This window comes from Anarrhichthys ocellatus, unplaced genomic scaffold, assembly GCF_004355925.1.
Source record: "Anarrhichthys ocellatus isolate YVR2014 unplaced genomic scaffold, GSC_Weel_1.0 scaffold57, whole genome shotgun sequence".
NCBI classification, from domain to species: domain Eukaryota; kingdom Metazoa; phylum Chordata; class Actinopteri; order Perciformes; family Anarhichadidae; genus Anarrhichthys; species Anarrhichthys ocellatus.
The window spans coordinates 1,037,267-1,060,789 of NW_022280087.1; the positions used below are offsets into that span (position 1 = coordinate 1,037,267).

Genomic DNA, 23,523 nt, shown 5'->3' on the forward strand with positions numbered 1-23,523 from the left:
CAGTCAGTCTGTGACGTACTGTGTTGGCCCCATACAGCCAATAGTACCTGGCATCAGCGTTTAACGGGAATAAACGCAACCTGGCACCAAACATTACATTAAATTGAACCAATACAGACAGACCGCTACTTATTCCGCCATTTTCACCCTACTACCTAACCCACACCGTTCATAGGCTAACCGGTAAGTGTGTCGCTGCACTGCGCCTCCAACCACATGCATTCGCGATTGTAAACACAGCTGTGGTTAACAATGTGATTGAGGTAATGGACAGACAGCTAGCCGCTAGCTGTGTGCACAGAGTGTTTTCTTCAGCGTCGTTCTTCCGTCATAAGCGGCTGTAGTGTGTAGGTGTTTGTGTTACTCTTGAGGCTCTTCTTGCACATTTTTACTGCGCAACATGAGTGTGAATTAGATTTGAGCTGGTCAGGTCTGCTGTCTGGTACCCATCACAAACCTACTCCTCCTCCTCCTCTTTCATCACAACAGACACTGCTACTCATTTTTGGAGGCATTGTTATTTCTGAAATAAGAATATAAAATAAACGTGTGTGTGTGTGTGTGTGTGTATAGTAGAAGTCCAAACAATTCCTTTACAGTGTTCACAGTGTGACTGGTTTCATGTTTTATTCTGAAGGAGGATCAGCAAACATGTTCTACACCTGCGGTCCCAACGAGGCTATGGTGGTGTCAGGTAAATGATGGCAGCTTACAGTGACACCATAATCAAGAGGATGCCATTCTTGTTTTTAATTATTATTATTATTATTAATAATAATTTCCATCCATTTGAAGGGTGTCATTCCAAAGTGGACAAAATATCCATAATATCCAAATATAAAAAAAACATCTGTGATAACATTTTCTAAAAAGTTTAAAAGCAAAGTTATGAAATAGGAATTGCTCGATGCTATTTAATGGGTTTATGGTTGAATGTCTGATTGTGAAGTGAAACATGCAGAAACAAAGCTAAAGCTAGAAGCACCGTGTGTGACTGGAGGCTCTGCTCCGTCTCATCTCTCAGGGTTTTGTCGTTCCCCTCCTCTGATGATACCTGGAGGCCGAGTGTTCGTCATCCCGTGTATCCAGCAGATACAGAGGTTTGCAAACGTCACCGCCCGCTGTTGTCTGCCCGTCTCTAACGCCTGACGCTGCTGCTTTTTAACTGACTATATTATTACCAGATTGGCAAACTTGATAAGATGGCAAAAGGCACTGCGGCGACATAAAATACAAATACAAATTGTAAATTAAAAAGTAGCTTTACACTACAGGACATTTTGATAAAATTATAATAAATCATATAAATATGATGTGCAATTATAGTGAATGACTGATGGACACATATTAAAAACAGTGGCCATCTCCCTCTTTATGAAATGAAAAGGATTAGTGAGATCTATATTTTGTCTAATAATATAATTTGTGCTCTAACAAACGGATTGCAGGACACGTTAGGATCACATGCTGCTCCTCTCACATCCATTTCAGTTCGTCATGTGGCACCAGACTTGATGTTTTGTTTGTCCGAATGCTGTAGCTGGCCTCGATCTTGCACCTGTGATATATATGAGTCCGAGCGCACAGCTGAAATGATTCCACTTTAATGTATACCATTATAATAATCGATCAATCATCCTCTTCTCCCGTTTGTGCCTCGCCATGCCTCCCTCCAGGATTTCCCTGAACACTCTGACTCTGAATGTGAAGAGCGACAAAGTCTACACCCGCCACGGTGTGCCCATCTCCGTCACCGGCATAGCCCAGGTCAGTGCTCTCTGGGTCGTCAGTTACCACCCGAACGCGGCTAAACTGTGTAATAACGCTGTAGCTGGAAGGTTTGTATGGCTCCTCCACATCTGTTAGTGTCACTTTACCAAACAAGACATATCAACACTTTTGTTTTTGCTCCTGTTTTTCATGAGTTGAAAATAACATATCCAAGTACACAAAAGGCTTATTTATCTTAAATAATGCGCACAGATTAGTTTAAATCCGTGTTAGTGAGCACTGACAGGTGTGGCGTATCAACAGGCTGATTAAACTGCATGATTGTTACACAGGCTTGGTGGTCACGATAAAATGTCACTCCAAAAATAAATTTCTTCAGATTTCACATGACTCAGGCTACAGAAATGCGTTTTGGGGTCAGGAATCAGTCAGTACACACATCATCACACATCTCCTTTGCATAGACATAGAGTTGGTGAGGTTGTGGCACAGTTTTTAGAGTGACCTTTTATTGTGACCACAGCTGTGCAACAATCATCAGCCTCTTGATACGCCACACCTGTCAGCTGGACCGAACATCGCGTTCAAGCGCTCACTAACACGGATTCAAACTAATTTGTGAACAGAATTCAAGAGAAGTAAAACTTTTGTGTGCAAAGAAAAAGCATTTTTTATTTTATTATTTGAACTCGTGAAAAATGAGAGCAGAAACAAAAGCGTTGATATTTTTGTTGAGCGCAGATACATGAAGCAGTATTTGCTCGTATTTGCTGTAGTGAATGAAGCCGCTTGATGTAGAATATTACAATCTCAGCGTCACTGATCAGTATTCCTATTCAAAAGTAGTTGCAGCCACAGATTTCTCATCTTGTGATGATTCAGTGTTGTGATTTTTTGAATATCAGAGTGTCATTTATTGATTTGCATTAAAAACAGCTGCTGTCCTGCTGGACTGATTAGATTAGATAGATTTATTTTGAACGTGTAACATATAATGAGAATACAGAACACGATTAACCAATAACATGAAGAGTAACACATCAAATTCCAAATAAATAAAAAAATTATATGTTTGAAAAAGAATAGGCAGAAGTAAACACTTAGAATGTCCTATGCCTTTTATGATTTAAATAATGAACTTAATGTTTATCACATATACACATAAATAATCATCTTGGTATATATATATATATATATATATATATATATATATAAACATTAACAACAATGAGCGTCACAGTCCAGAGAGAGACACGGCCCGTTCCTCATCCCTGTACCTCTCAAAAACAGTGTATTATATTCGTACTTTAATCATTCCATTAGTTCACCTCACAGATTGAAATACACCTGCTCTTCCTGGTGGTACGAGCACAATGTTTCATCTCCTTGTGGACATGGTGAATGAGCCCAGCAGTCATGTGATCGACGTGCGTCTCTGCCTCTTCACGATAAACGGGCTGCTTGTTTTCCTGCAGATGAAGATCCAGGGCCAGAACAAACAGATGCTGGCTGCCGCCTGCCAAATGTTCATGGGGAAGTCCGAGCCCGAGATCGCCCATATCGCCTTGGAGACGCTGGAGGGACACCAGCGGGCCATCATTGCCCACCTGACCGTTGAGGTAAGGGTCCGATGGTTGTTGGTATAAGAGAGTTTAAAAGTCCTCGTCAGGAATTAAACCACGTTGCCATTACAAATATTAATCCAGTGAGCATTTCACAACAAGAGTAAAAAAAGGTTCATGTTTGTTGACATTACGTCGCTTCCCGACTGTCAAGGCACACAGAGAAGCTGGCAAAGAAGCACAGGTGCTGCTAACGGCGCTGAACACGTCTCACTTGTATTGTTCTACCATTAACCTTGAGACTTCCTCCCACAGGAGATCTACAAGGACCGAAAGAAGTTCTCTGAACAGGTTTTTACGGTGGCTTCCTCGGACCTGGTCAACATGGGCATCAGCGTGGTCAGCTACACGCTCAAAGATGTTCACGACGACCAGGTAAACTGCACACCTTGCAATCAGTCATTTTCAGAAGTGGGACATTTTATAACTACTTTTTATTTAGTCCCTGAATTATTTTTGAACAAATTGATGATTGATCACAGGCCGTAAGGAGTTTTTCCGTATGTTATTTAACACACCTAACTGTGACATCTCTTTTTGGTACGCAGGATTATCTGCATTCGCTGGGGAAGGCTCGGACAGCCCAGGTTCAGAAAGACGCTCGCATCGGAGAGGCCAAGAACAAGAGAGATGCTGTGATCAGGGTGAGACATCATACCACGCTGTCTCCATCCTCCAGGATATTGATATGCCTGTCAACGCGTCTCATTTCCTCACAAACATCAGGCTATAAACAAGGTTTTTATTTGGAATGCGTTCCAACAGAAGTCCATCTTGGTTTTTTTGAGGTCTGTTTTTAAAGGAGTCGGTTCTTGTCCTTAGTCCATTTTGCTCAGTCTCCGATGATATTCGTCTCAACTCTTGTCTGTATTTTTAGCATCTTGTTTATCCTATTTTCAAGAGTTATGGAGTGCTGCAGGAACGAGTCCTAAAACCCAGAAATGAGTCAGCATGTTTGCACTTGAGTTATGAGTTATCTGAATGGATTTTTGGTTAGATGCCTGAAATAAGGTGTGTGGTTAACACAAGCTGAAGAGATTTTATCATTTTGTTCAACAAAATAAAATGTATGTATCTTTAAAAAGTTGGTTGCTAACAAGAGGCCAAATGAGATGACTAAACGTCATCATAAGAACACTAGTTCTTCTTTAGCATAGTGGTGGTGACATGAAGTCATGTGACCATGGTGTACATTGTTTATGGCCTAAAATGTTGATATCATTATTATTTCTGGCGATTAACAACACATAAGGTAAGTAAAGTATCATAAAAAAGTGTTTGCCACAGAGTTTATTTTCTGCAATAATCCAAAATCCAATGAAAAAATCCCCTGGGCTTTTTGTCAGGGGAACCAGTGGGATGCTAACTTTCCTCCATGCTAGCCTACAAAAATACATCGTCCCTACAGAGCGCATTTAAGTCCCGCTCACGCCGGAGGGGAAACCAATGACTGTGTGGTGCAAAGGGTCACTTTCGACTGCCAGCAAACATCACAAAAATGCCTACAAGCTGTGGGACGCACTACCAACAGGTTAAAGAACCCAGAACCTAGTTTTTATACTACATATGCAGCAAGCATTTTGTGGAAATGTCAGTTTTAGGCTAACTGTATTTCTGTAAGTTAAGCTAAAGCATTTTGACAGCAGAAAGCTATGCAGCATTACGTTAGCAAGTGGCTAAGCTAACTACAGTAGCTTGCTGTAACACATAGCTAATGGACAACTTCATCATTTTAGATATCAACTGTACCTCTGGGAGACATAAGTTGCTACAATAATCCTCAGACATGCTGAGATGTAACGTTTTTAAGCTAGCTGCAGCCACCTGTTAGCCTTTCAGCCCCTGGTTGCATATTGTGGCGCCAATCTTGTTTATAGAAATCTGTTTTTAGAGTTGTCAGTTATTTTTCTTGGTCTGGTTTACTCAGTCTCCAGTGATGTTTGTCTAAACTCTTGTCCATATTTTTAGCATCTTCATCCTGTTTATCCTATTTTCAAGATAGGATAAACATCTTCCCCTTCCCCCTCTCTCTCTTACTTTCTCTCTCTCTCTCGCTCTGTTTCTCTCTCTCTCTCTCTCTCTCTCTCTCTCTCTCTCCTCTCTCTCTCTCTCTCTGTTTCTCTCTCTGCAGGAGGCCCATGCGATGCAGGAGAAAGTTTCAGCTCAGTACAAGAATGAGATCGACATGGCGAAGGCCCAGAGGGACTATGAGCTGAAGAAGGCCACCTATGACATCGAGGTCAACACTAAGAAGGCGGAGTCAGAGATGGCCTACCAGCTGCAGGTACACAAGAGCAAATGAGAACTGGGTGATGTGTGATTGCAGTGCGTAACGCATTTACTGACTGGATCGAACACTTTCTGATGCTGAACGACGGGATGTTCCCCCTTGCATTCTCTCAGGTGGCAAAGACGAAGCAACGCATTGAGGAGGAGAGGATGCAGGTCCAGGTGGTGGAGCGGACACAGCAGACCATGCTGCAGGAGCAGGAGATCACCCGCAAGGAGAAGGAGCTGGAGGCCAAGGTGAAGAAACCAGCGGAGGCTGAGAGGTACCGCCTGGAGAAACTGGCCGAGGCTCAGCGGTGAGTTGTCACCTCACGGGTGCTCTTCCAACACGACAGGGTGGTGTGGTGAGTCAGCAATTTGGTCATTTTCCATCCAGCTCAAAGATGCCCGGATACTTCTCCTCACAAGACCTCCAGGTTCATCTGGTTCTTGGTCACTTGAGTCAATTTTAAGTTGTTTTTTAATGTTGTATTATTATCGGAATCTGCAACCTAACTGGTTATGAAATAAATGCAGAGGAGTAAAACAATATTTGCCTATGAAGCGTAGTGGAGTAGAAGTATACAGTAGCAGAAAATGGAAATACTAAAGTAAATTACAAGTACCTTCAAATTGTACTTAAGTACAGAACTCAAGTAAATGTACTTGGTAACTTTCCAACACTGATTAAAAGGTGGAACGTTTTTACAGCCAATGAGAGTTTGTTTTTAAGAAAACAAAGTGAATGTATCATAGTGACAGAGTGAAGTCATTATCATACCGTACTTCTTTTGATGATTGAGTGAAAATAAAGATGGACCATAAGCCCTGTCTCGCGTTGTATATTGTTCATGATATAGTAGCATCGTGCACTATCTGCTGAATCATCTGTTTCCTTCTCTCTCTGTCCAGTCTTAAGTTGATCATGGAGGCGGAGGCCGATGCCGAGTCCATCAGGGTGAGTCACAGCTGATCCCCAACTCGGCTGTTCTCTAAATACTTTAAACTGGAAGTCATGTTGAGAATGTTGTGAAATATTGGTCCTCTTGTCTCCGTCAGATTAAGGGTGAGGCCGAGGCGTTCGCAGTGGAGGCCAAGGGTCGCGCCGAGGCGGAGCAGATGGCGAAGAAGGCAGAGGCCTTCCAGCAGTACAAGGATGGAGCCATGGTGGACATGCTGCTGGAGAAACTGCCTCTGGTGAGAGACAACATGTTAAACAGTCCATTCATACAACACTGCTGTTTGTCCATCTCTGGGTTACGTATTGTCCTAATTACAGCTAATAATTTGCCCTCGTCAGTGCACCTTTAAGACTGTTAACATTAACAAAAATATATTAAGGAGATGCGTTGTTAAGTAAACAAAAATAAAGGTATCAGTGTTCCTTGTAGACTTGCTATCGTTTGCTATATTTATTTCACATTTCAGAAAATATCATTAAAATAAGATAAAAAATACTTTAAACTTAAACCATATAGCCAAATAATTACGATCTTGTGTAAATTAACATTTATTAAAAATCATGTATGGCATAAAAAAACTCATGGTTAATTAAATTAATTTTGGTTCATTTAATTTGTTTAGTTTCACTGCTTAGTTGCACACTGTCATTTCTCACAGTCACTTCGTTGCTTCGTGTCCTAAGTGTTTCATCTGCCTATGAGGAGTTTGTGAAGGTTCTAACATTTGGTAATATCTCTCTTCCACCAGATGGCGGAGGAGATCAGCAAGCCTCTGTGTGAAGCCAACAAGGTTACCATGGTGTCCAGCGGAGGCGGGGAGGTGGGCGCCGCCAAACTGACGGGAGAGGTGCTGGACATCATGGTTCGCCTCCCCGCGGCTGTGGAGAAGCTGACCGGAGTCAACATCTCCCAGGTAACACATCCACACACAGCACTGTTAACTCTCTGGACTCGCTGACCCTGGTCTGCTGATGCGTGTCCCTTCATATGCATCGTGGAGGATGCAAGAATGGATCCTCCATGAGCTGCAGTCTTTGGTTTTATTTTGTTGCCAATGTGGAGGCAGAAGAAGTCACAAAAACACTGACACGCAAACAGTCCTGGGGCCGTACTCACAAACATTCTGAGAATACTCTGAGAGCTCCTAACTCCGCCTGAGCATTACTAGCAATGAGTGATTTAGGAAGCAACTCTGAGCAAGGAAGGGACCTTAGTGAGGAGGTGTGGTTGACTCTGTTGATAGGTATGAGGCATTCTTTTCAGTGTGATTGGTTGAGTCAAGTGTATTGAGTTGAGTGTATTTATGAAAACTATTCATGTGATGAACATAACATAACACTAGTTGTAAGCCATAGGCCTACTTTAAATGTAGCCGACAACAAAATCCCAAGCAGGCTTACCTGCACAGTGACCTATTCACATGCTGATAGTTGTTATATTTATTTACCATGCTGGTAATTTCACTACTTAATTTATTTGATATTAACGGCGAAACTTTGCCGCATGTCGTCTTCTCTCTCTCTCTCCTTTCCTGTCGGTCCTGTCTATCTAATAAAGGGAGAAAATGCGCAAACAATGTTTATAAGAAAAAAAGCTAGTGAGCCTGAGCCGCTCCGTAAATAGGCTTAAAAACTCATTAGAGCTGCAGAGGTAAGTTCAAATGAGAGTTATCTGCATTTATTGATGTAAAAATAAATTGAACTTGAAAGACAGACCTCTCTCTCTTTCCCTCCATTCTGCAGGTGACCTCTCATACAGGCTGAAGAGAATCAACCCCCCCCCTCTGTCTTATCAGCTGGACTCTGCATGAGTCTGCGAACACTTACACACTAACACAGCCCGACTCCTCTACTCACATGTCTGTCTTACATCATCTGGTCAGCTGTTTCCCCCACGTAGCTGTGGACATGCTCACTGATACCCATCTGGGTTTAAGTATTGTGCTCCACTGGCTACTGTTACAGTTGTTGTTTCACTTGTTTTTTAGTCCGCTGGTACTGACTTACATTCAGCATAAACACAAAGCATTCAAACTACAATACTTCCAGCATATTTTCTCTTCATATTTCGGGCCTGTGACTTAATTTACATTGGCATCGAAAGATGGCAACAGATGTGACAGTAGCCTCTGTGTATCCCGTACTTTTTAAACCTTCGCTTTAGACTTGGTCTGAACAGTCTCATGTCCTTTCCTACCTTCTTGTCCCTGCGGTGGGTCACATGTTGTGTGTCTGTGCTCAACTTTAATGTCTCGTTCATAACTGCCTGTCCACTGCCTTGCTGCTGAACCTTAAGTGCATCTTAACACGACCACGCGTTGGAAACCTTCATCTCCTGCTAACATTGCGTCGTTTAATACAGGACCAAAACCACAGCCTTTGGTTTGAGCCATCACTCATTTCTCCCCATGGGATTCATAATTCATATCTAATGTATCAAGGGGGATTAGTTTAGTCATCAGACCTTTACTTACAGGTCAGCAAAATTGTGGTGCCATCTGTATACCATTACTATGTATTGTACATCTATTTTTGTATCATTGTTTTCTATCTAATATGTGTGTTTTCCATCCACACTGGTGTGTTCTAGTCTTGTCCTGCTGAATCAGTGTGATAGGAAGAGCCTTTGCTGAAGGCATACCAGTATAATATAGTATTAACCATTAAACCCCTATGCAGCAGCCCCATACCACCTTTCCCTGTGACTTTAGACAGAAATATTAGCAAACGTGCATGTTCACTAACCCTAACCCACAGGTGTTCCCTGACTTCAGGTTTTACACTACGCACTTAAACATGTCTCTTATCGACTTGATATTTTTATATCTATCATCAGAGCACTGCAGTGGTCACTTTAAGTCTTTCTACTGGATGCCAACAAAGTCGTCAATTCAGAGAAACTCGGCTCACTTTACTGTTAACCTCGCTGTACTTCAATCTAGTCAACGGCATACAACGTCAGTATAGAATCGTTTTCTGGATAATCCGATGCTGTGATGGCCGTCATAGGTAAAGTCCTCTCTCTCTCGGTCCCTCCCAAGCAGTGGGGTCACAGGTCAAGGGTCCTGTCTTCTCCCAAGGACACTTAAACAGATTCAGGCTAAAACAGGAGCTTGAACCTGGATCTTGTGGTTCAGGTTCCCTTGAGTCTTTGCCGCCCAGTCATACATACACTGTACTAGAAGTATTCTTTAAGTAAAGTGGCACCCTCTGTGTTGTTTTGGCACAGTTATGTAGCAGCTGTCATAAAGGTGTAGCGTGTGGAACTGAAGGTAAGCGTGGTGTAGAGTATAGCCTTAGCCTTCAATTGTAGCAGTGGGAATACCACAGTGTCATTATGAGTGGATTGAAATGCTGAACTATAAATCTTTTATTTTTTAAATGAATAATGTGAAGAGATGCTAAACGGTCCGTTAGACAGCTGATCGTCAAACGACGGCCGCTTGTACTTCAGGGAAAAGGATGTTGATGAAGATGAAGAGATGAAGGTTCGATAGCATTCATCAGGAGTGATAGATTGCTCGTCAATCTTGCTGTATTGTGCACTCTTCTTATTTGTTAACTTATTTATTTATGATACAAAGTTATTACCAAACAATCCATTGTAAGGAAGTGAACATATATTTTGTACGAGTAAGTTCTCATGTTAGAGTCGATGCATCTGTCCCCCAGAATGATGTGCTAGTGAAGGTCTCAAGAAGCCCTGAGAGGCAAAAATCAGAAAAAATCATTCCGGTGAATCCTTTTGTGAGTCTAATGTAAACATGGGGCAGTGGTACTCCTCAGCTCCTTGTGGCCAAAATAAGTATTACAACAACAACAACAACAAAATGCACCTGACACAAACCTTCGTTCTTCAGCTGTTTTCACAGATGAAAAAAAGGACCTTAAAAAAAATGAATAAACAATTTCCCCACAAAAAATGTAAGGACACAGAGCGATGAACCTGACAAAACCCCTCAAGTCCTAAACACAGGAGAGAAAACAAGTTAGGTCAGACTTAGGAAATGGTTCACCGGGATTGCTGTTTTCTCACTTGCGTCTCTGTGCTTCTGTATAGCTCCGAAGTGATAGTTCCTAAAAAGTGATGCAACTTGCCTTATACCCTCTCACACCGTCACCCTCCACCCATAAGCTCCGAGGGCTGGGTGGGTATCAAAGAATCTTACAATGAAAACACATTTGCTTTTCTTTCGATTTAGAAAATGATTTGCATGTGTGATTTTCTTTGACTGAGCTGTCTGACAGCGTTAACTTTAACCAGTGGTCCTTTCTGTTTCCTCCATGGTACCCAGCCTTGACAGCTCACTATTTATCTTTCTGTGACTGCTGATTACAGCACAGCCAAATGTATTAAAATGGATTACTGAAGGTCCATTTCATTTGTTTGAAGGTGAATTCTACTGTTATTGTGCATGCATCCATACCCCCAACACTTTAACTGTAATTGAATCTGTTTTCAGTCAGGACGCTGTGTGCTGTGTGCTGAGATTCATTGGTGAGCTATTGAAAAGGAAACGTGACCGTTGTTCCTCTGTAATGGGATGTTAAGCACAATGATGTGCACTACATATAGATGTGTTTATACAGTATATATTTGATATTTAATACAGTTGCACTGTTTGCTTCACAAGTCACCATTAACCACTCTACTAACTCTTACTAACAGCAGTGCTTCAGTATACATGTATTTAAGCTATAATCGGTTTCAGTGTTTTTTCACCTCACTGGTAAAGTTCAGGAAGATGCCACTTTGTAGCTTTTTATTTACTGTCTGTGCACTTCAGGAAACGTGTGTTTCTAGGAAGATACTATTCAAACCTGTACCCAGTAAAGTTGTCATTAAATTGCAAAAGGGAAACCACTTATGCCCTCTACTATTTCTGAAAACAATAATTACATTATATAATCAACTGCTGTGTTTGTTATTAGTCTTTACGCTTGTGTTATTTCTGATTACACATGTGATGTGTGCATGGTTTTAGCTTTGCATATTTGTTCCAGTTTTTATCAATGTGTTGGTTTTGCATTGTAACTGCATAATCTTTTTTATGGGGAGCCCATGAAGAAGCTCTCACGTGCTTGGTGTAGTCCGAATAAACTGGATATTTTTAAGGCCTTTCTTTCATTGATCTGTCACAGAATGTTGATTTTAGTTGTCTGGTTCACACTTAAACTGACGTTCTCTACTGTTTGCACTGAGCAGCCCCGTTGGAGCTACAGTGCCTTGCCCAAGGGTAACTATCTGGTGTAGTTGTACCTGTTGTTGCATCTCAATTTATTTAATTTTTTCCTGGGATTCCAAACCAGCAACCACGTAGACACAGCCCTGGTTCTCACCCTAATGCTAAAGCCATGATAACTGATGAAGAAAGAAGTAGGTCTATTTCTCTGGCAGAAACTACTTCATCTGATGTGGACGTAAAGTACAAATTGAAAATAATAACAGTGATTGGATATTAAAGATACAAGAACCCTGCAGCAATGCGGACGTTTTAAAAGGGATGAGTGGCTTTTAAAAGATAAATTGAGGATTGTTTTGTAGGAATATAGCCGAGCAAAATGTAGATAGAAATTGATCATCTTATTAATGTTCTCAATCCCACACACTGACGGGATAAATAACAGGCTTTACCGGAAGACACTGTGTTGGACTATTGGCAGATGTGTCAAGTTAGCTAGAGATAGCCGATCTACTGCAGGAAGTAAGACAAAGGCATTTATGTATTTGTTCTTATTAATCTAATTTGAATTCTGGTCAAACTCACATTCACAAACGCAGACGAAACAAAGAATGTGTGCAATACCTTCAGTTCATTTATTTTCAAACACTCGCGTGTTTATTTTACGTTGATTGGATTTGTCTCATTTCCGGTATCTTTTTTTGTCTGGCACTCTTTTTCCTTTATTTTCGCAACACTTCATCAACATGATTCTGATGTTTACGTTTGATACTATGTATGCTGACAATTTTAAATAAAGATTAATAAAAAAAAAAAACTAAAAGATGAGGAAATAAGAGGATTTCTTCTTCAAAATTCAAAATTCAGACATCAACCGTCTGAGAACACCAGGTATTAATATGTGTATAACACACAATTCAAAAACACTCAGTGGTAAATAAACCAATACATTATGGAGAGCAGCATCCACCTGCCAAGTCAATATATTATTTAAATAAATGTTATCAGGCAAAATAGATCTGACAGCTGTTATAGTTTATTACAACTTCCACTTGTGCCGTGAGTACATTTTAAAATTTGACAGTGGTACTTTTTCATTGAAACGCAATGGAAAAATCAATATGGCTTTTATTTTTTAAAGACGTGACCGGAAACGCAACTGTTCACCTCCGACTTGACTCTGCTGAGGAGAGCTGGAGGGAAAAAAAGGAAAAAAAAACCGAACGAAAAAAAGGCATAACTGAGGGGTTTGAGGGGCGGATTTGGACAAAGTTTCCCAACTGTCCCGACCCGAAGAGGCTCCGGGGGGGTTGACGGGGAGTCGATTTCACCGGTAATTAACACAGGAGTTATCAGTCCGTTGTTAATTAACTGTTATTTTCAGTGTGTCTGAGAGCACCGTCGTCCCGACCGCCGGAAGTCTGCATGAAGCTGCGTCTCCTACAGAGGCGACGGCGTCGACGTTTTTTTTCCCCTGTCTTCGTTTTTTTTTTTTTTTTATTCGAGACTTTTTTTTTCTCTTTTTTTTATTTTCTCTCAGCGAGATGAGCAGGGAGTGAGGAATGGAGGCGTAGGGAGCAACGGTGTTTGTGTTGACAAAGTGGCAACCAGGTTAAGCATGTGAACAGACAGGCCTCCTTGTAGCTAGAGCGAGCCAGCGAACAAAAGGAGAAAATTAATGGAGGCAAGTTAGCTAGCTCCCCTCGTCTTGTTGCGTTAACCAGCTAGCGCTAGCCATGTTTTTTTTTTTTTTTACCCAGATACCCCGCGGCAGCTGGCTAGGTGCAGTGTAACGTTAACACATACATGCTGAGTGCTTTGCAAGGGGTTTTCTCATTTAAACCATTTATGACAAATTCGAATTGACAAGAATGTATTTATCACGGCTAACGTCAGCTAGCGGTGCCACAGTTTTTGGGGGCCAGCTAGTGCCAATCGTCAAACCCGGCTCCATGAGCACTGAGCCATTGACCAGTAACTACAGAGTCAGAAAGCTGCAGCCTGTTGGAGATGTACTAGTTTGCCCCATCACTTATGCATCGTTTGTGCAACTGTGGAGGCGAGAGGATGCTCTTCAACAAAACAAAACGTCAAACATGCCTTGAGTTATGCGCTGCAGTTCTTTTGCATGCAATATTTCCCTACCTTAGTTATGTCAGTTTGTTTTATTAGTGTGTTATGTTGAAGTTATTTTTAAATGGGCCGACACTCAGCTAAAGGGCTTAGCTCTATTTCTGTTAAATGTCATGCCGGCTTTACTAACATGCAATTACATGCTTGCTTTTCTTGGTATGTGGGAATATGGCTATGCATGGCATTCACAATCTCCACATGCATGCGGAAAACCAAAACCTCAAGAGTTCTCTCGCCTTCGGTCTGTAACAGTAGCAAAGTGTGTGGAAATAAAGTGCAAATGCATGGCAAAAACAAATAGATCAATGAAACTATGAAACTTCCTTCTTTGTGCTACAGAAAACATGTTGCCTATGTGTCAGTGGGAGATGATCGGGAAACAGAAGATTGGAGGTTAGATGATGAAAAGATAGACAGTAGTCTTTTTAAAGTCAGTGAGTGTTGTCTTCAACAAACCATGTCATGCACTCTTAGAAAGGATGTTCTTTCTTCAACACATACTGTACTAGTCTGGAAGCCTCTGTTACTCCTCCAGGCAATAAATGGTCCGAACATTGTGACAGCATTGGGTTGCACTCCAGAACTAGACTCATTAACACTGATGAAGCCACCGCTCTAAGATTGTGTCATCTGTTAATAGCAATGCAAACTGTTGTAAGAGACTAGTGAGGAAGTGCATGGGCTGTGTTACAAAACGTTATCAAAAGCCTCCAAGACTGATTGTCATGTGTGTTTTCTCAACTCTTACGTCTTCTGTCCTCCTGTAGATATATTTATTTACCTCCATCCCCCCCGGGATTGAACATCTTTGCCTGATTCCTTTCACATCCTCTTCTCTGTAAATCTGAAATATATTAACTAAAATAAAATAAGAAACAGAATAAAACTTGAAGCATTTCCCTTCAACCAGGCACTTGTGTAACAGCTATCTTACACATCTTACTGGACTGGGATCCTTCAAAAAGCTTTCCTGATTTATTGCACATGACAATGAGCCACAGCTAGAACACAGCAGCTCTGCTGGCTGATGCTAGTACTCCACGCTGACCCTGAAACCTGTGCAGTGTGTCGTCCCATGGAGGAGAGGAAACATGGAAAGGAAACAAACTAAGATGATTGAAATGCAGCCACGCATGGTGTCGTTTCACATGAAAGTAAAAAAACAACAGAAACATAGTAAGGAAGAGGTGGAGGGCAGGTGTTTTCTAAGTGTGTTGCTTTTTAATTCCAGAAATAATGGACGATTCCCATTTCAACTCATCATACTTTTGGTCTCCCGTCTCCACTGTACAAGGACAGGTAGAGACACCCTTATTGTTGGAATTGTCTTGGAATACACATGGTGTAGTGGTATGTGCTGTCAGAAGCAGTGTGTTAGTCCTTTGACCCGTGACACAACACCAGACTATGATTTGAACAGTGCTCGCTAAATCGGTGAAGCTGACTTAATCTCACATGAAAGTTATTTGGATGTGAGTTGTTGACATGGGGAGGGTTCACTCGATGATGTGATGACTCTCCTCTCTCATCTCTTCAACCCCCCTTTGGTCCTTTTTTCATTGTCTTTCTGCATCTCACTTCGTTCTCTCTTCTCTCCCATGGCCGTCGTCTCCTCCGCTGTCTTCTAACTCGTTATCGTCTCCTGCCCTTCACGCTCCCATCCCGCTGCTCACTTCTTTTACTACCGACCTCCATAATTACTCCCCTCCCTTTCTCTTTCATTCTTCGTCCCGTCATCACATCCACTTTTATTGCCTCGCCCATCTTCCTCATATTCTGCTCCTGTGTTTTCTCTCCATGGACCCTAAACCCATTCTTGACTCCTCTTCTCCCCCTCCAACCTCATGTCTCCCTCTCCTTTACTCTCTTTCCTCCTCCTCCTTTCCCCATGTCCCTTTCATCTCCCTAAATCTTCCCGGCCTTCTGTATTCATCACACACTTGCATATCACCAAACCACTCCCCCTTTTCTCACCTCTCCTCACCTGTCTCCCTAATCTCTCATGGCCTCCTTCCTGGTGCTTTTCATCCTTCATCTTCCTTCCCTGTTCGCACTTCCTCTGCTCCTGCTCCTCCCAATGTTTTATCCTGCACTCCTTTCCTCTTTATTACTTCGCCCCTTCCTCCTTCCCCCCCCACCTCTAGATCGAGAACGCCATGTTCCTGAACAAGGCAAAGGAGCAGCTGGGTCAGGAGAAGGCCAACGCGTCCTCCTTCCCTCACGCCTCCGCGTCTTCCACCTCCTCCCCCCACTACCCCACGGCTGTGCTCGCCATCCCCGGCTCGATGGACGCAGGGCCCGGGGTGCGGCTGGTCCCCAAACAGGAAGGAGGTGGAGGTACCGCAGTGGGAGGAGGAGGCATGAGTGCGCTCGGGGGACACCTGCACCAGGTGCACACCACCCAGAACATCACCGTAGTGCCTGTTCCCTCTACAGGTATCATGACCGCAGGTGAGCGAGCAGCTGCGTCTTCTTCCCTTCCCTGTCATGGCTCGCCATTCTCACATGTATCATCGTATTATATCTGTTCCCTGGTATCACTTTAAGACCAATGCACGTGAGTAAGGAACACTATAAATATTCAACTGCAGCTGCTTCAAGTCTCGATCCGAACAGTTTTCTTTGCCGTCATAAACGTCTCTTTGTATTCCATGTTAGTATTAGCAGTTTTAAGATAGAGGTTGTAGGAATATTGACCCTTATACAAAGTGTTTCTTGTGGCTTTAAACATTGGCAGTGTCTAATGGAGGACAGTGCACCTCCTGTTAGTCACCCTTAGTAGCAGCGGTAGCCTAATGTCAAATGTTTGTTTCGACCAACAGCCAGATCACAGTTTCTCTCTCCCTCTTAGCGGGGTTAGTGATCACCCCTCAAGGCACACTGGTCCCCACCGCCTCCACGCAGTCATTTGTAGCTGGACACCCCACCACCACCTCCATGATATTATCTGCAGTGCACCCCTCAAATACAGGTAACACGGGGCCCCAGCTCACCGTCACTTAAGGCATTTCAACAAACGTATAACGGTTCAAGTATTGTCAAAGTTTATGCTCATAATTTCTTTCAAAATGTATTTGTCTGAGGAGTATCTTTTGGCTGGTGGGCGGGGCTTCGTTGTGGCTTTGATACATTTACACGTTGCACCGAAATATGCTTGTGAAAACATTCGAGGAGAGAAATAGGCAATGCATTAACATAATGTGATTCATATTTGATCAGCGCTGCCTGGCTCAAGAGCTTCAGCAGCAGTGATTGACAGCTGCGTTAGAGGCTCCTCGGCTCTGATTGGTGGTTTTCCGTCGGGCGAGGTGAAATATTGCAAAACTAGGAGCACTTAAATAAGGCCCAGGAACCTGATTATTTTACAGATCATCCGTGTCATGTGCTGCTGTCAGGATAGAGTAACAGTTTGAGCAAATATGACGAATAGTTACTTTTATTAAAGTTACCAAATGCAGCTTTAAGGACAGACACACAAATCATTTCATTGGAATAGTTATTTTTGTTTTGGACCCACCATTTATTTGTGTATTCCTGTCTTTTTTGCTTCGTGACATACATACACATGCATACACACACCCACACACACACACGTGTGTACGTCCATACTTTTTTTGTAACTCTTGCATGTGACGTGTCGGTCCGATTCGTTCATGTAAGAGAAGTTGTCTTCACACAACTCTCACCAACTCTCCCTTCCTTTCCTTTTCCTTCCCTTGCTGTCTTTTTTTTTACTTTTCTCTTGTTTCCAGACAAGAAGCAGAACATTCCTGCGGTTGTCATGCCGACGTCATCAAAGCGGGGCAGGAAGAGCAAACAGATGTTGGCCAGAGTGGCCGGAATGGGGGGGGTCCTTCCTCCAGGAAGTGATGCGTTAATATTGGCCCACCTGGCCGCTGGTGGACAGGTGAGGGTCTCTTGTGTTCTCTGCCTACAGTCTCGTGTTACTGGTGTTCTACACAGCATGGATTGTCAGTGTTCCTGCCTGTCATCATAACGTATATGTTGTTGTCGTGTCAGCACCACACTGCTGACCCATACGACCTGTCAAACGATGAGGATGACCATACCAACAAAGACGGTCCCAAATCCTACAGGTAGTGGAAACTCATCTGCCCAAACAGGCACTACAGACTCTATGCATAAGCCTACGTTAAAACCCCGTAATGGTTTCCTTCTCTCTCTCTTGCCAAGGTGCCGGATGTGTGCGGTGACCTTCTTCAGCAAGTCGGACATGCAGATCCACGCCAAGTCCCACACGGAGGCCAAGCCCCACAAGTGTCCCCACTGCTCCAAGTCGTTTGCCAACTCCAGCTACCTGTCCCAGCACATCCGCATCCACAGCGGGGCCAAGCCCTACACCTGCACCTACTGCCAGAAAACATTCAGGCAGCTCAGTCACCTACAGCAGCACACACGGTACTGCACCGGTCTGTGTGTGTGTGTGTGGTTTCTGCTGTTAAAGCGTGTGTGTGCCTGTGTGTGTGACTGATGAAGAGAGGAGGGGGATGGTGAGTTGGGGTTACATTTTTTAGTATAAGCTCTTCTTGCAGTCTCAGCACCTTTTAAAGGTGCAGCACTTGTACCACACTTAAATTAAATCAAAGCTCTAAGCTTGTTATTTTAATGTATTTATCAATGAAGATTGGTTCCTTTCTGGACGCCCGCTTCATCATTACATTTATTAGTTGCTTTGATCACTTACAAGCTAAGATTGTTGGGTGGATGCATGCTCCAGTGTTGGTAGAGGAGGTCAACTTAGAGTAACAGTTGCCCCCAAAATATACCTTCATTTAGCAGGTGGTGGGTGTTAACTTCCTCATCCTGTCACAAGCTTGGCCTGGTACTGTAGCATGCATGTTATTATGTTATTATATTATATTTCTCTCTGGATCTGCCTCTGCTTTCACACGACTACTTCAGGCATCCCCTCCTTCCCTTTGTTGTTAGGCACCATGTGGAGACCTTTCACTGTCTTTGGAGCCACCTGTAATGTTAAAAGATCCCCATTGAAAAAAAATAACTGTGAAAATAGAACTTTGACTAAAATAACATTGAGGAGATAATAGCACTGATTACGTCCTCAAACGACCGTTGATCGTCGGTGTTTGTGCACTTTGAATACGAACCTCAGAACGATGCACGCTCCTGATTGTGTTTGTCATTGTTTTACGGAGCCTACATGTTCAACGCAGATAAAGCCGCTAATCCGACATATAGAATGGTGTATTTCCTGTAACTGTGTGACGATATAAGTGATGAAAGCACCCATTCATGCCCTCATGATACATGTTTTAATTTGACGTTTGACCTTGTCCTTCACTGTCTCCACGTCTTACGTTCCCTCGTTGCCACGCACCGGGTTTCAGCCGTTACTTTTAGGCAGGACGATGCGCTCCACTGGCCTGCCACTCGTCCTGAATTTACATTTCAATTTGGCTGCAGCAGTGCCAGACATTTATAGACACACTCCACTCAAAGCAGGACACACCGATGGGGAGAGGGAGGGAGGGAGAGAGGGAGAGAGGGAGGGAGAGAGAGAGAGAGAGAGAGAGCGAGAGAGAGAGAGAAAGAAAGAGAGAGAGAGAAAGAGAGAGAGACTGTGCTTGCTGTATGTTTTTGTTCTGTGTTGTCACAACTCAGACACAGCACAAAGAGCACACCTTCAAACCTAATGATCTATGATCAACGCTATTGATCGCCGATCCTGTTAACTTTAACGCATGATTTGGTCCTCAGCTCATGGTGAAGTTTGGTCATGCTGTAGCTTAAAAATCTCTCGCTGTTTCTCTCTCTCTCTCTCTCTTTCTCTCTCTCCCTCCCTCCACCTCCTCACCCCTCCAATCCCGGTTTCCCCGTGTTAGAAACCACACGGAGGCCAAGCCCCACAAGTGTCCCCACTGCTCCAAGTCGTTTGCCAACTCCAGCTACCTGTCCCAGCACATCCGCATCCACACCGGGGCCAAGCCCTACGCCTGCTCCTACTGCCAGAAAACATTCAGGCAGCTCAGTCACCTACAGCAGCACACACGGTACTGGGCCGGGCCGGGCTGGGTGGGTTCGAATGGCCGGTTGTGTTTTTATGTGTGCATGTACCGTACGGGAGCAGGTTTGTAGAGAGTTGCGGCATTGTGGTCGTTTGCATCTTTTTGCTCTTTAGTTTTTGTAACATGCTGTGTTTTCAGCTTTCTTTGATAAATCATATCAGAGTTGCTAAATAAAAGACATTATCAGTAGCCCTGACAATTGATTGGGCTTGAAATTGAAAATAGGTTACCTATCAGCCACAGCCAGGCTTATGGTGATTTCCTGCCTCCGGTGGGAGAGTAGTACCTACAGTAGATGGCGGTCCAGCACCAGGAGCACCAGAACAGGAGCAAAGCAACGTACTGCTGTAGACGGGGCAGCAGCAAATGTTTTTAGACACCTAAAAAGAATCAGTCAGTTCAAGTGTACGCTGTATTTAGACTGTTTTTGTCCATTTACCTTGCTGTCAGACAGCTCTTTCTGATGGGGAACTGAAGCCGTTATCTCTGCTCTCTTCACAGCCACAAGACTCCTTTGACAAAAACACATTTTTCCTAGAAGAACAGGGGTGTTACTGGTCTACCCCGGCCTCCATTAGTTAGTTAGTTAGTGTTATTGTGTGACTTTGGTTAGTTCAGATTCACCAGAGTCAAACAATGACACAAACAAACTAACTGACCAAGGCAGCGGTAGACCAACAACCCCTGTGTGTTCTGCAAAGTAAATGAGTGTTTGTCAATGGAGTCTTGTGGCTTTAAAGAGAGTCTAGATAGCTGATTCAGTTATCCGTCAGAAAGGGCAACGGATGGCAACGTAAAGCGGAGAAAGCATTCTAAATATAGCGTACACTTCAACGTAATGATAAAATAGATTTTGTTGCCCCCCCCCGTCTACAGCAGTAGTACGTTGCTTTGCTCCCCTGCTGGTGCTCCTGTCTGTTTCTCCAAACTGGGGGCGTGCTGCTGCTGTTACTGTAGCTAGCTAATACACAGACTGTGGATAAGTACCTCAGTCTAAAGCCTTCGAAGGGGTGCAAATAACCACAGAAGTTTTCCCGACTCAGCATAATATTTAATAACACCACTTAACAAAAGGCATTGCCTTTTGAGGAAGTTAAAGAAGGGAAAAACAAGGGCTTGAGCCACTAAGCTGTGATCTTGACGTCATTAAAAACACCTTAATTTGTTTACTTTTATTTGTGAATGACGGTAAGTGATAGATGGCTAAATAGGACTGAGTACACTGCATCTGAAATGGCATAACGCTGTGTACAAATTGTTGCCTTGAAGAAGAGAAAACACTAAATACCTGCGCTTTACTCCCTTTTTCGCTGATGGAGTGCCTTACTGTGCTGTTTCAGGATTCATACCGGTGACCGGCCGTACAAGTGTAACCATCCTGGCTGTGAAAAAGCTTTCACTCAGTTGTCCAACCTCCAGGTAAATGAATTCACAGGTTCTGACCTGATGACATTTTCCAGAATAAGACTTTGATTTGCTGACCTGTTCTTTCTCTGTGTTGGTGGAGACGAGAATGTAAACTTTATATGTAGATCCCATGTGTAGTCAAGATCAAGTTAAATGTTCTTGTTGGTCTATCAATTGATTTTATTATTCACTGTTTGAGGAATAAAAGACAGTGGCCCTTTAAGACATATTCGTGGTACTCTCAACATGCGGAAAACGTCCCCTGTTGTTTGTGCTGACGTCTGTTCATTCCGCTCCCCACAGTCTCACCGTCGGCAGCACAACAAAGATAAGCCGTTCAAGTGCCACAACTGTAACCGTGGTTACACGGATGCTGCCAGCCTGGAGGTGCACCTGTCCACACACACCGTCAAACACGCCAAGCTGTTCTCCTGTGGCCTCTGTAACCGATCCTACACCTCGGTAAGCACTCAGCAGACTTTTTCTTTCTTTTTTAAAATGAGTCAGGAAGCCAACAACCAAGCCTAACTTTACTTTTACTGTTATCAAACGAAAAGAAACGCTCTCCCCTCATCCTAAAATGGTCCTAAATCCATACTGGAGCACTTCTTTGTTTTATGAATGGAGCGGCACACTAGTTCAACCAATCAGCGACGATCATCCCTGCGACCCCCACCCCGAAAGTTCCTGTCATTTCAGAAAGTACTACCCTCCAACCGGGGCCTTTTTGGTGGGCAAAATGTCCCTGAACGGAATCTAGACCCTGGTCCCTGAGGTCGAAATGCTGTAAGTTCCTCTGAAGGATCCTGGGGAAAGTTCCTGCGCTCCAAAAGAGGCTATAAAAGATACAAAAGGAGGAATTTGACAGGAGAATGTTTGTAGTTCTGCCGTCATGTTTTCTCTCTCTCTCACCCTAGGAGACATATCTAATGAAACACATGAGGAAGCACAACCCCGACCCGCTAACAGTGGCAGCAACAGTAGCTGCTCAGCAGGCCCAGGGCCTCACGCCGGGCAGGGGCCGAGGCCGTGGTCGAGGGAGAGGCAGGGCGGGCCAGCTCCAGAACCAGACCAACCCTAACAACACCCAGAACCCTGGACCGCCAGGCGGCTACCAGCCAACCCAGCAAGCTGTGGTCCAGTGCCCGTTCGACCTGCACCAGTACAAGACAGTGTCAGCCAGCGAGATCCAGTACAAACCAGTGTCTGTGGCGGACCTGCCAGTGGTCCACAAAGACCTCTGCCTCACCGTCTCCACCTCAGCCATACAGGTGGAGCACATGAACTCGTAGGCTACGAGTTTGAGACATTTCTTATTGTATCTGCAGTGTAAAAAGGTCCATATAAACAAGTCGGTTAACTGTATTCACTATTATAGTCTTCTTAAGAAAGGAAAAATGGCTCATAGGGTGGAACATTTTACCAATGTAACGTTTGAAGATACAAGTAAATTGAACTCACCCAGCGCCATTTTTTCCCTTCATTTTAAGAAGCTCTAATGTGAAGTGCAGCATTGAGTTCCTGGTCACAACACAGATATTTTACAATGTGCTTCTCGATTCCTGAGCCCACTTGTGCCAAGTACCTCTCAGTAGAGATGCTGGTCTAGGACATTGATACAAGTCTGGAGCCACATTCCTCCAGTTTTAGACTCAACCAGAACCCTGATCTGAGATCCCTTTTGGCTTTTATAACATTGGGAATGAGATGCTGATTAAATTCAGACCTGAATTTCTCAAAAGCATGTGTAGTCTAATTCGCCTTTTTTCAACTACGAGTCAATGGTCCAATAATCAGCTTTGTAAAACACACTTAATACCTTGATCCAAAACCAGCAGTCCTCGTCTGAGTATCTTGATAAAAGAGGCTCACTGGTGTCCCGGCTCTTTTTTTATTGCATGGCTTGCAATAGGCACCATCGGAGGATGAAGATGTAAAATATCTGTAAAACACAAAATAAATCACACTACTCTCTGCACATTTATAGTCCAGAGAATGGTGTTATCTTTCAACTCATTCAGATCACATTCATCTGAACATTCTCCATTATTTAGTTCAAGCCAAAACAAAGGGAGAGAAAGAAGACAAGAATCAAAGATGGACGCCGTAGGGACGGACTAAGTAAATCCGTTTAGAATATTGATTGACGCCTCCGACAACAGAGGTTGCAT

The 23,523-nt window shown here is 43.4% G+C and overlaps 2 protein-coding genes across 5 annotated transcripts; both read left to right on the top strand.

Annotated features, from left to right (window-relative positions):
* Window positions 1-16,036, top strand: flot1a (flotillin 1a). 2 transcript variants are annotated; one of them, XM_031871259.1, is made up of 13 exons: window positions 1-183; window positions 638-694; window positions 1,025-1,100; window positions 1,677-1,767; window positions 3,207-3,350; window positions 3,609-3,728; window positions 3,902-3,997; window positions 5,485-5,637; window positions 5,757-5,938; window positions 6,534-6,579; window positions 6,681-6,818; window positions 7,332-7,496; window positions 15,130-16,036. In XM_031871259.1, the coding sequence occupies exons 2-13, from the start codon at window positions 652-654 to the stop codon at window positions 15,133-15,135; spliced, it is 1,260 nt and encodes a 419-aa protein (XP_031727119.1). In that variant the 5' UTR covers window positions 1-183; window positions 638-651; the 3' UTR covers window positions 15,136-16,036. The 2 variants fall into 2 exon arrangements, with proteins under 2 accessions (XP_031727119.1, XP_031727118.1); XM_031871258.1 differs by lacking the exon at window positions 15,130-16,036 and adding an exon at window positions 8,326-12,688.
* On the top strand, window positions 7,478-23,465 carry znf384a (zinc finger protein 384 a). 3 transcript variants are annotated; one of them, XM_031871254.1, is made up of 12 exons: window positions 12,966-13,098; window positions 14,238-14,291; window positions 15,130-15,197; window positions 16,043-16,349; window positions 16,750-16,869; window positions 17,651-17,805; window positions 17,919-17,995; window positions 18,093-18,317; window positions 19,763-19,930; window positions 21,286-21,364; window positions 21,656-21,814; window positions 22,270-23,465. In XM_031871254.1, the coding sequence occupies exons 2-12, from the start codon at window positions 14,243-14,245 to the stop codon at window positions 22,642-22,644; spliced, it is 1,782 nt and encodes a 593-aa protein (XP_031727114.1). In that variant the 5' UTR covers window positions 12,966-13,098; window positions 14,238-14,242; the 3' UTR covers window positions 22,645-23,465. The 3 variants fall into 3 exon arrangements, with proteins under 3 accessions (XP_031727117.1, XP_031727114.1, XP_031727116.1); XM_031871257.1 differs by lacking the exons at window positions 12,966-13,098; window positions 14,238-14,291 and adding an exon at window positions 7,478-7,496; XM_031871256.1 differs by lacking the exon at window positions 14,238-14,291.
* The last annotated feature ends 58 nt before the right edge of the window (window positions 23,466-23,523 follow it).